Here is a 12,295-nt window from a genome sequence, read left to right as displayed (position 1 = left end):
CTGTAGCCCCCCTTTCAGCTGACCGTTGATCATAGTTATCGTTATGTTTTTGTGTATATTAAGGGAGTTGCTTTGTGAGCAGTTTTCTAAAACTGTTTGTGTATCGTCTCAAAATAAAACCTCTTGCTGAAGTATTATTTTCTTTTCTTGTCTCACATGTTGACTTCATCTCACTGTATCCATGCGGCTGCATGTTTGTCATCCTGTGGTCACATTTCTCATAGATGTGTTCAGATAATTGTAACAATCCTTCATTCTAGTCATCACATCGGTCACATATGTCTCCTGTATACGGCTTGAGGTCACATATACACATTGCAGGTATTTTCTGCAGACAAATTGGCCTTTGATGCAGATTTTCAAATCCCCTTCATGTTGGGGCCCTTTCACAAGTTCTTCGCCACGTTCAGTGGTCCCGTCTTGACTTGCATTCAAACCCCCAGCAAAATGGGATTCAGTATGCGCCGACTGGGCCATAATGGTGCCGACAGTCAGTGTGCGCTTAAGCATCATTTCCAGGCGTATACGCCTCTTGTATCGGGTCTGAGCATACAAGTGAACGTGAGCGATTATAAAGCTTCCGCAGACCTCACGTACACCTGTGCATACATTTTATCCTCCACCCTTGCCTGCAGGTACATATGACCTTTTTGTTAAACACCGCCTTAATGTACAGAGATGAACATCTGTTTTAATTAAACCAGTCCTTTTCTTATCAGTCATTTGGAAAGTTGGCAAACGTAACATTCCTAATATCCCCGTGGGGGTTGAATGAGGATTGCAGCACCCCTATTCTGTAAATGGGTCCAGGTTCCACCTCTGGGACCTGAATCGCTCAGACGTTCATGATGGAAATATCTGGTTTAAAGGGATTATCTGGCTCTTTTTAAACTGGGATCCTGTCCTTATAAACAATCCTACACTATGCTGTTCTGGTGGTGTCTGTTGGGATCAGAAGTGATAACGTCCCGTGCCGTGGCCGCTGGGGTGCCAGCGCCGTGGCCGTGTGGCCACCTATTTATGTTGCAGTTATCATAAAGATGCATCAGCTATCTGAGTTCTGCTAGATGGGCCACCAGTTGTAGCATGTGCTGGACCATTGAATTGTACAATTAAAAATAGTCCTTTTTTGCTTTTCCTCCCAGAAGTCGTACCCTTTGTAGGCTTGTGGAATTGTAATAGAACACAGAGAAATGTATTCCTTGGGAACATTGGCCTGGTATTATTAGAGATTTGCTGCAATGCCACAAAGCTGAGCAAAATTTTCTATTACTTTGTGCTTCCACTATAATTAGTGTTTTTCTTGGTACACTATTGTTAGCTATAATAGATAATGACATCAGCACTTTGGTAAAAATAACAAATTATAATAAGGTAGCAATAAAAATCTACATCTTAGTTGTTACTTGTGATTCTGAAGAGCTTAGTCTGGAAGATTCAGCTGAGGGAATTGAGGGTGGGCCCTTTGCTTTGTTTTCACAATTGCACTGTTGTATAGAGGTTTTGTGTTTTTTCTTCTATTGGTTTTTTTTTCTTAGTTTGTGATGTTTCTCCCATAAACCCATATCATTTTCCTCTGTAAAAAGAAAGAAGATGCCGGTCTTATAATTTTGATGTCCTTTTTTTTTTTTTAATATATATTATATATTTTCCTCACTTTTATATAGCACGATTAATTCCTCCACAGCGCTTTAAACATTGGCACTGTCCCCATTGGGGCTCACAATCTAAATTCCCTATCAGTATTTTTGACATTACCAATTGTGACTGTGAAAGAAATCTTTGAATTGCCTCCCCGGTAGCGTAAAAGGAATCTCAGTAGGATCAACCCTCCTAAGCCGTCTCTATGGGCATGTAGGTCATAGAAAGGTGAATAAAATGATACCTGGATATCTGTGATCTGATGTCTTATTCCAGAGGAAGACAAACTTTTCTTAATATGTAAATGAGCTGTTAAGATCTATGGGCCGGACATAGATCTCCCTGAGAATCTCAGACAGATTCTCCAGGAGATCTATGTCCGGCCCATAGATCTTAACAGCTCATTTACATATTAAGAAAAACATGGATTCCTCTGGAATAAGATACTGGATCGCATATATCAAAGTATCATTTTATTCAGGTTTCTATGACCTGCATGTCCATATAGACGGCTTAGGAAGGTTGAACCTACTGACATTCCCTTTTAAAAAAAAATAAATAAATACTACCAAAAAAAAACCCTACCACCAATAGTGTGTAACTAGCCTAAGGGTATCATTACATGGGCCACATGGTCAGAAATTTGGTGCCTGTAAAAAAAAAATAGAGAACAAAAACTGCTTTGCAGGACCAAGTAACCGTGCAGTTGTTGTGATTTGGTCTCTGTTCTCACAGGGGCTCATGAAGATAAGTGTGATCTACGGGAGGCCAGTTTTAGTGTATTATGGGTGAAGTCCCAGTCCAACCTCTAGTCTAGAGACCTGACCTGATATCTCCAAAGGCCAAATTTGTGACCACCGTTTTCTGTATTGCCTGATGCATACATCTGATGTGAGCCCCCAATGTGTGTATCCGCAGACTGTTTTCCTGTATGGTGCACTGTTAGACTGAGGCTTACTGGCCCAGCATATATTCACTATATGGTGGTGATCTTGGTGTATATTCGGTGTATGCGCTGGCTGCATGATATGTATTAGACATAGATTGCGGATGACCTTCACGATATGTTGGATTCTTCTCATCAGTCATGGATTTATGTGCGACCTCTGGGCAGCTGCTGCAGGAGTCTCCTTTTTCAGTAGTATCTAAGATGTAAGGGATGTGTGCACAGGATATTGTGTCCTGTTTGTAAAAGAAAAGACAGATTCTACTTAACCCTGTACTTCTGATTGAAAGCAATAAGTCCTGAGCATTTTCTGCGCTCGGAGCAGCTGCGTCCTCATGGAGATATGTAAGGAATTACTGTCGGGGATGAAGCAGAGCCAGTAAGTGCTCGACTTCAGGCTGAGAACCTGGTTTCCGGTCAAGTGCCTTTTAGCTGTAATTCCAGGCAGCTGCTAACTTGGCTGCCTCATAGGGAAAAGGCCGCCATACCTGGGAGAAATGACTACACCTATTGGCTTATGTGCACAGTAAATATTTGAACACTTTAGCAATAATATTGAGCCCCAATTGTGAGCCCTGTCAGATGCTAGGTACATGCTGGCAGCAGACTCCTCTGTAGACTGCTTGTCATCCATAAAAAATAATCTGTCCCCTGGATTTTACCCTGCCCTCAATCTACTTGTATGTGCATGTAGCTCTTTCAAAGACAAGTCCAGCAATACATTTACATGGCCAGTCCAAAATTGGCACCGAATTGATATACTAATGAGGCTCAAGACCTATTTGTAGATCTGAAGCCTCTGTCACTCCAGCTCTATTTCCCCCCCAGTGCCATCGCCTCCTGCTTGACTGACTTACTCCATTGCCTAAAGTCACACAGCATACAGAGGCTGTCAGTTAAGCAGGAGGAGGGGGCGGTGCTGGGTAGGGAATAGAGCTGGAGTGACAGAGGCTTCAGATCTACAGTAGTTCTTCAGCCTCATTTACATTTCAATTCAAACTCTGACCTCTCCGTAATGGAGGAACGGACTGGCCATGTAAAGCCATTGCCTGTATTTTATTTGACAGAGCAACATGTGCGTATAAATAGTTTGGGGGGGGTGAAATCTTGTTGACACATTCCCTTTCAGATCGAAAAAGACCCTCATACACACATTTGGGTGGGGTGGGGGGGGGGCTAGGCTCATCTATTGTATGTAGGCACCTTGACTTTAGGCACAGCTGACACTTGAGAATTACTGGCCTATAATACTGATGCATAATCTGATTTCCATGGTGTGATGTAAGCTGTGTGCTCCGACCAAGTGTCTCCTGCTACTGATCATCCCACCTTGCATCCACTTTATTGATTATTTTTTACTTAATTTAGCATCCTTAAAAGTGGGCAACCCCTTTTTTAAACATTGTATTCCTCAATGTAAAATAAACACCCCTAATACTCCCCTCCCGCACCAGCGCCGTTCCAGCAATGTTGGAGCTAGGTCTCGATGGTTTGTGTGATGTTATGTCACATTTAGCACTGTAGCCAATCAGTGGCCACTAATGGGCCACAATTCACACAGTACAGCGCTAAATATGGCGCAACCTCACACGAGTCCTGGGAGACCAGGTGCTGGTGCAGGAGGAGAGTAGGTTTTTTTTTCACATTGGGGAATACAGTGCATTACTCACACAACCCCTTGTTAAAACAGTCTCATCACACCTGCTATTGCAGCAGTATTCACAGTGGTAACATATGACATTGCATCCCTAAGCCTGGTTCACACAAGTGTTTCTAATCCGGGTGCTTTTCACTGTGTGCACTGACCAATGTTGGTTTGCTATTGCACGAGTGTTATTTCCTTATGGATCCTACATTGTCTGTTTTTATGGCCGAGAACAGTGTATGTGACTATGGCGGCTCCTGCAGCAGTCAGAGTGCTCACAGCTGGCCAGTCACGTCCACAACTTGGCGCGAGAACTATACCTGATCTGATCCTGTCCTTGGCCTGATCAGATACCGGTGTTAGTCATCCATATGAAAGTAGACATATATTTTATGAAGCTATTTAGTTGCCATATTTTTAATACAGAGTCTTAATAAAAGTCAGGGACACGTCCTGCTTTTGCCTGATGTGCAGATATTTCCTGAAAATTCCGGACAGCACGTTTCCCTCTTAGGCTATGTTCACACATGGTTTTTTTTGCATCACAAATCTGCAGGAAAGAAGCTGCGTCAATAATGCAGGTTTTTTGCTGCGTTTTTTTTTCAGAAAAGTGTCTTGTCCATGCTTTCTCTTTTATGCATGTACATAAAGTTCAGTGAAAAAAAAATCTTATTCTGGTTTTGGCATAACAGTGGGGGAGGGGAATAGTTCAACGAACACTAAATGCACTGCCAGTGTGTATGATACTATTTACTTTCACACTATTGGGTCTGCCATTCAGTTGCACAGGCATTGTTCAATTTCACACCTCCCTGAGCCACAGGTATTGTTCAATCTCACACATAGCTCAGCCAATGTTTAAAATGTACACATCACTAATTTAATTAAATTCTCCTTACACAAACTACCATCTCAGTGACCAAGACAAAATGGTAAAATCACAAAAATAAATGTGTTTCACATACTTCTGTACTTGCTTATTTTCACTAAAACCGCAGCAAAACCTGATAGCTATGTTCACACCATGTTTTTTTCAGCTTTTTTCACCACCGATTACTTCCTATGGGTGAAAAAACACAAGGAAGTGACATGCTCTATTTTCCAAAAAAAAGGCTGCAATGCACAAAATACAAAACAAAAAAACATGATGTGTGAACAGAGAACTCTGGTTTCTCAGACTTTTTGCTTTTGGTTTCGCAAAAGGCAGCTGAAAATTTGCATAAAAATCTGCAGCAAAAAAAACGCTGAAAAAAAAACATGTGTGAACATACCCTTAGAGGAAATGGAGGTGTTGGTTTACCCTGTGTTTTCTGTAGCGGTGGCCTCGCTGTCTGCGTTGTATGACTTCTGCTATTGCACAGCCCTTATTCCCTCGATCATGGACTCCCGGCATATTCTGCTGCACAGGTGATGGGATTGTCAGCGTCGCTCCTGTGAGGACTCGAACACTGAGGTTTCTGTCTCCTCACACTGCGGGAGCAGCAGCTGTCAGCCCATGGGTACAGTTAGTTTTTGTCTCTGGTTCTGTGGCTTTATGTATGACATCCTTTTTGTTATGCCTTTTTTTCTTATGCTTTTTTTTAGTGCATTGACTCGAGGTTCTCTTCTCAGTGTTTTTGTTGTTGGGGGTGATGTGAATGTAGCAGTTTTGTTTTGTGATGTATTATGTTTTGTTTTTTTCTTCCAATAGTAAGTCTTTTTAAATAACATTGTTTTTTTTCTTTTCTTATTTTGGCAGGGGATACTACACAGAAGATGAGATCTGCTCAGCATCCTACTCCTGCAGAATTGGATGCTTATGCTAAGACAGTTGCCAACAATCCCCTGACAATAAAAATCTTTCCAAACAGTGTGAAGGTTCCCCAAAGGAAACACATCCGCCGCACCGTGAACGGACTAGACACGTCGGGCCAACGCTACAGTCCGTATCCTTCGCAGGTCAGCACAAAGACAGGACTTTTGGCAATTGTCAAGTCCCCGGCTAAAAGTGTTGTGAAAGGCTTCGACGGTGTCCGTGCCCGTCTTTTGCCAGACTCTATGATGAATCCCCCTTCGGCTCCATATGTTGCACCTAGCACTTTAAACCACCCTCAGGGGCTTGCACGCCCCCAGCAAGCCCTGCAGCATGCGCAGGCCCTGCAGCATGCTCAGAACATGCAACAGCAGACTTTGTCACACTCGCAGAGCCTGCCGCCCGGACTGCAGCACTCGCAAAGCTTGCCACACCCTCAGACGATGCAGCACCCTCAGGGCCTGCCACAGGGGCTGCAGCATTCTCAGGGTCTGCAGAACACGCAGAGTATATCCCAGCAGCAGGCTCTTCAGCATCCACAAAACGTGCAACACACGCAAGGAGTGCAGCATGCACAGAGTATGCCACAGGCACTGCATCATGCGCAGGGACTTCCACAGACAATACCACGCCAACAGAGCATGTCACAGGCTCTGCAGCACCAACAGAACCTCCCGCCGGTCCTGCAGCACCCTCAGAATATGTCTCAAGCGCGGCAGCATACACAGGGAATGCAGCATCCACAGAACGTGGGATCTCAACATTCGCAAAGCCTGCCTCAGCAGACGACGTTACAGCATGCCCCCGGGGTAAGTCACCAGGCTCTGCCACACCCTGCCAACAACATCCTGCAGCCAGGTTTACATGGAGCACGAAAGCTGCCTGATGCGGACGCCCCTCCGAATGTGACAGTGTCTACCTCAACTATTCCTCTTTCTATGGCTGCAACCTTGCAGCAAAATAGACCACCAGACCTTGGCAGCATTGTGCACCAGATAAACCAGTTCTGTCAGGCCAGGGCTGGCATAGGCACTACCTCTGTATGCGAGGGCCAGATAGCCAACCCTAGCCCTATCAGTCGTAACCTGCTTATCAATGCAAGTACCAGGGTTTCCACCCACGGCATCCCCATGGCTTCATGTGTTGGAGCATCTGTAGACCATGCTGCTGCTATCTCCTCTGCCGCCTCGGGAAACGTCCCTCTAGTGAACATGAGCAGAGTGCCTACTTCATATCCTGGAGATCTTAAACCCATCGCATGGAACCAACATCAGCTTGCTCATCTGCAGCAAATGTGCGGAGAGTCTGGTGGTCCTGGGAAACACACTCAGAGAGAAATTGCTGCCCAGGGCTTTCCTGGTAAGCAGAACCCCTACCAACAAGAACTGTGCATGAGCCAGTCTTTTGGCTTAAAACCCCCAATCGAAAAACCTACTCCTTCCCCTCCTGTGAATGGATTGCCAGGTCCCTTGCCATATACCAATGGACACTATTTTCAACCCATATGGAATAACATTTTGCCTACTCCAAACAGTGACAGTTCGGGATCCCAGGACCTCACTATGCCTTTCCACGGAGCACAGGCAGCTGGTGCGCCCCTGGATTGTGCCGGGGGTGCTCACTACAGAGGCGTTGGGGGAGGACCATCCAACCAGAACAACTTGATGCAGACCATGGATTACTTAACTGGAGGGGGGGACTTTCAGCAGTCCTGCTTCAGAGATCAGAGCATGGCTCCACTTGCAAAGGTTCAAAGATCCCAAATGAGTAGAGCCCCTGAGTCCACTGATAGTCGAAGTATTCACATTCAGCATCCAGGGTATAGGTAGGCTCCAGCCACTTTGCATCCCGAGAGGATTTAGTCTTAATTGATTAGCAAGGCTCTTGTATCCTCTTCAATGTGCAAACTTCTTGTGATCATTATATGCAAAATCGAGCTGTACGGTGCTGTAATTCAGAATATCTCATGTACTTTCCTCTTTTTGTGGTGGTAGTATTAGTTTCTCAGCACTGATGGGCTTCAAAATGCTGCTTTATTTTAATCTTGGGAACACTAGCCCTAAGAATTGTTTGTTTTATTTTATTCCACCTCCTCTGCCCCTCTTGATTTTATCTTTACCCCTTACCCTCCCACTCTTATTTTTCTACCTTTTAGAGGTTGACAGGTCACCCTTCCGTCAGTAGACATGGATTTGTATCGGTAGCGTCTCTGGATCTGGTTCTTCTGGTCAGACATTAGTGCAAATGGATTCCTTTTAATTCTCGTTCTCCCTTGGTGCAGCAGAGAACTAGATCGCTGGATACGTGATTGTTTTTAGAGATATTACAATTTGTTTTTCTATGCTGTTATAGAAAATTTTCTTTTATTTTTTTTCTTTTACAGTATTGTTAGGTCTTTATGCTAAGAGCCCAAAGGTCTATGTTTTACAAGAAGTCCCTGCTTTTTTTTTTAGCTGAATTTATTCAGCTTTAATTAAAAGCAACTTGTGCGTTTCAGATATGTAGTGATTTTTATTTTTTTATTTTTTCCCCTCCAAAGGTGGTGGTGTGGGCACTAAAGCAGTTTGGTTACCCTTATGTCCTCCTTTTTGATACGCATGGCCAAGTTGCTATAGTGCCTCGTATCACAATCGCAAGGACATCACCATGTTCTGTGTAATGCTGGCGCTGGTTGCAGATATTAAGCATTGGAATATTTTATAGTGACAGGGACAATAGTTGCAAATGGTTGTTTTTTGTTTTTAAATCTCAAGGTGGAAATTCCAAAACTTAGATATTTTTCTTCCATGACAGGTGGTGTCCCACACTACATCAGTCTCTGACCGCCTCACTTCACTGCCTTAAAGGGAATCTGTTATCAAAATTTTGCTATGTGATCTGATGGCAGCATGAGGTAGGGACAGAGACCCTGATTCTAGCAATTTATCAGTTAGTTTAGTGGCTGCAGAAGTTATAATAGAATCACAGTTTTTTTCTCTGTTGTAGATCTAGCAGAGCTCAGAATGCTGAACCCTGTATGTGCAGCTTTCTGTGCATGCTGTATATTGGCAGAAAGCTGCTAATTAGTGTTGGGAGCATGGATGGTCCAGAAGGCACAAGACCCTTAGCCCATTAGTGATAATCTGCTGATAAAACACTGATTTTATTGCAAATTCAGAACACAGCCTAGTAAGTGACACACATCTGGAATCAGGCTTTCTTCCCTTATATTGTGCTGCTCTCAGATTACATAGCAAAAACCTGCTGACAGATCCCCTTTTAGTGTGGTCTGCTTAGCAGACTTCCACATACTAATTTGTCAAGGCTAAAAAGGAGGCCGAGGACATTGTTACATGTCTGGACCCCATATGAGATGGGTTCACCTGCAGATCCGTGGTAGATTTTTATATATATATTTTTTTTTTAAATCCTATTTTCCAATTTTTGCAGTCCAGTCAGTAAATCTGACACCTTTTATGGATTAATACATGACCAGCGCTTTGTAAACTATTTTTACCTACCAATTGAATGTTTTACCGTGTGTATGTGTATATAGCGATCTTCTGTGGCATGAAGAAAAGACTGAAGCATGGCAACTCAGGAGACAGCTTTAAGATCGATTTTTGATTCTACAGTTCAATCTGCGATCTGTTACCTAAAAATTGGATAGAACAGACACAAATGCTATATATATATATATATATATATATATATATATATATATATATATATATATATATATATATATATATAATATATTCATTAGGAGATTCTTTTTTCTGTCATAAAATGGGAATGTGCACCAGATGCAGGAGAAGGGGAAGTATTTTTGAGAATTTTTTTTTTCCCCCTTCACCCAAGTGCTGGGGTTTGTTACCATTTTTGATAAAAAAAAAATAAAGGATGCTTATACTCACACCATTACAAGCTTTTGATTCAGAGCGCCTTGAAAATTCATATATTTCAAATATATCATTCTGGTAGCTTGCAGCCACCACTAGAGGGAGCTTTCTGCATACAGTGTAGTCATAGACCTCAACAGTTATATTGTATGCAGGTTAGCGCCATCTTGTGTTGAATGCAGCCAATAATTGTCAGAAATCTGATTAAAAAAAATAAACAGCTCAGATTAGTCTAAAGATTTAGAGCAATCGGTGGATCGTGGCAGATCCAAAATCTACTCTCATTTATTATGTTATGTGAAATGACAGGCATGTCCTAGTGTATCACTCCCTAATAAATTTCCTACACCATTGATGATCCCCGTTTATGGACCATTGCCATTTACCATAGGTCGCTTTTATATACATTTTTAGTACACGGCATCATTCCTTAGTGACTGTGGGTTTTAAATCTGGGAATATGTTAGAAATGTGACTTTACCTGCCAAAGCCTTGTAGCATCCACTAGTGGGTAATGTGAGATCCACGATGGCATGGATACAATTGATGCAGCTGGTTTTGGCATAAAAAGCCATTGTTGGTGCCTCACGAAAAGCTGTGATCTATTTTTAAGCACTTTTTTTTTTCTACTTTTATTTCCAAAATGCCCACTGTAAGTCTTTTGCATGGTTTTTGAGTAAAGCCACGGTATATAACTCTACACCTCTATAATTCAGGCTTTTCTAAAATAGAATTAAGCCCAAGAAAGTCTTCAGTTAACATGGGCACTTTGTCGTCTGGTGTTGGCCTACACATAGCTACTTTTTCAGACCTCTTTAGCAGAGCAGCTTGTCTTGAATACTTAAGTAATCACTTAAAAATGTAAACTACAATTACTTATTTCGTAAATGAATAGTACAAATTAAAAAACCTTACAAAGTTTCAGAGAAATGTGCTTCTTTCTCCTCCTGCACTGATCTTTTATCCTCAATTTATGGGTCAACTCTGTAGTTGGTGAAGACAGACTTTCCCATTACTGGGATAGCAGATGAGTTGCTGCTCAGAAGAGTCTATGGAGGAGCTGGAGGCGGACAGGCGTTCTCCTGAGACGTTAGCTTCCCTTTAAGGCACTACATGCTTTGTCTAGTTTGCATGCATATGCTATGTGCGGAGATCATCCGCCAGGCCCTGTGCAGAGTCACTTAACCTGATTTCTGCTCAAAAAAGTCTGATGGCCGGTTTATCACACTCCTCATTCAATATACAGTGGATATTGGTGAAGGAAAAGTAAAAGGTAGAGACATTAGGCATCAAAAAATGTGCTCACCCTAAACCATTCCACTGCTTTCCCCCTCCTTACTGGCTTAATGAAAGGCAACAGGCCACAGCCGGACATCTTTTTAGTCACACTGCTCCAGGAATATGTAATAATGGGGATTAATAACACTGGGCATGTTCCTGTTTACTTTTATCGTTTAAAACGGGTGCGACCTGTGGACCCCCCCCCCCCCATCATCAATGTGGCTGGCACTACTGGGGTCACAGTGAATTCTGTTTTAACGTGTATCTGTCATTTCCGATGAGTCTTCAGAATAAGCTATCATTTGTGTACATTAAAAATAACACTATTCCTATCATTACGATTTGTACTCTGCATTTTTCACCAGTTTACCCACTCTGCAGGCTTTCAAAATTTTGTTGCCTTTTAAGCTAATGGATGGGAATCGTTGTTTCCCATACACTGAAAACACAGTAAAGGGGATTGCTGCTCTTTCCTGTCTGTCCTTATATTCAAAAGCAGCAGCACTGAGCAGTGTAGCTGGGAATTCAGCTCTGGGGTGAGAGAAAACACTAGATAACAGCAGTCTCGCAGCTCCTCTGCACCCCCTCTATAGACTTCAATCCGCAGCTGTTATCTGATCCCTTAGCTGGCAACCTGTCCTGAACAAATGATAAATGGCTCATAAGTGGAGAATAAAGCATATTTCTCTGAGAACTGTAGCAAAGTTTCTTATATTCATTTGTACTATTCATTTATGCAAAGATTGTTGAAATGACACTGGCCATTACAGCAACTTAAGGAGGAATATGGGCAAAACTGTTAAAGTTGTTATCCAGGACTGATAACCCAGCTCTAGGCCAGATATTGGCAATGTACAGGCTGGAGCACCGTACAGGCCTGAGGTCTTTTGCTGCCCTTTGAATCCTTGTTATAGGCCACCCCACAGGCTAAATACATGCAATATACAGAATTCAGTGCTAGCTTTTATCTCAAGTAGTCCAGTCTGAGGCAATAGACATAAGGATTCACAGCAACTCTGCTTGCACATCATAAAGGTTTCAGTAAATCCCTACTACACTGCATATGCTGATTGTCTATAGGGTCGCGTTGCAACCTGTGCTGCCATCGT

General features: G+C 42.7%; 1 protein-coding gene across 5 annotated transcripts in view; it reads left to right on the top strand.

The window, feature by feature from the left end:
• FAM222B (family with sequence similarity 222 member B) overlaps nt 1-9,723 on the top strand; it is a 187,816-nt gene extending 178,093 nt beyond the window's left edge. For all 5 annotated transcript variants that reach the window (XM_073667885.1, XM_073667890.1, XM_073667887.1 and 2 more), the window contains one exon: nt 5,971-9,723. In XM_073667885.1, the coding sequence (XP_073523986.1) occupies nt 5,971-7,853 (1,883 nt within the window). In that variant the 3' untranslated portion in view covers nt 7,854-9,723. The remainder of the gene's footprint in view (nt 1-5,970) is intronic.
• Nucleotides 9,724-12,295: the final 2,572 nt, after the last annotated feature.

This window comes from Phyllobates terribilis, unplaced genomic scaffold (genome assembly GCF_046119375.1).
Source record: "Phyllobates terribilis strain yellow unplaced genomic scaffold, ASM4611937v1 Scaffold_2__4_contigs__length_985480577, whole genome shotgun sequence".
Lineage (NCBI taxonomy): Eukaryota > Metazoa > Chordata > Amphibia > Anura > Dendrobatidae > Phyllobates > Phyllobates terribilis.
The sequence above is the reverse complement of the archived record's forward strand: the minus strand, read 5'-3'. Positions and strand labels throughout refer to the sequence as shown.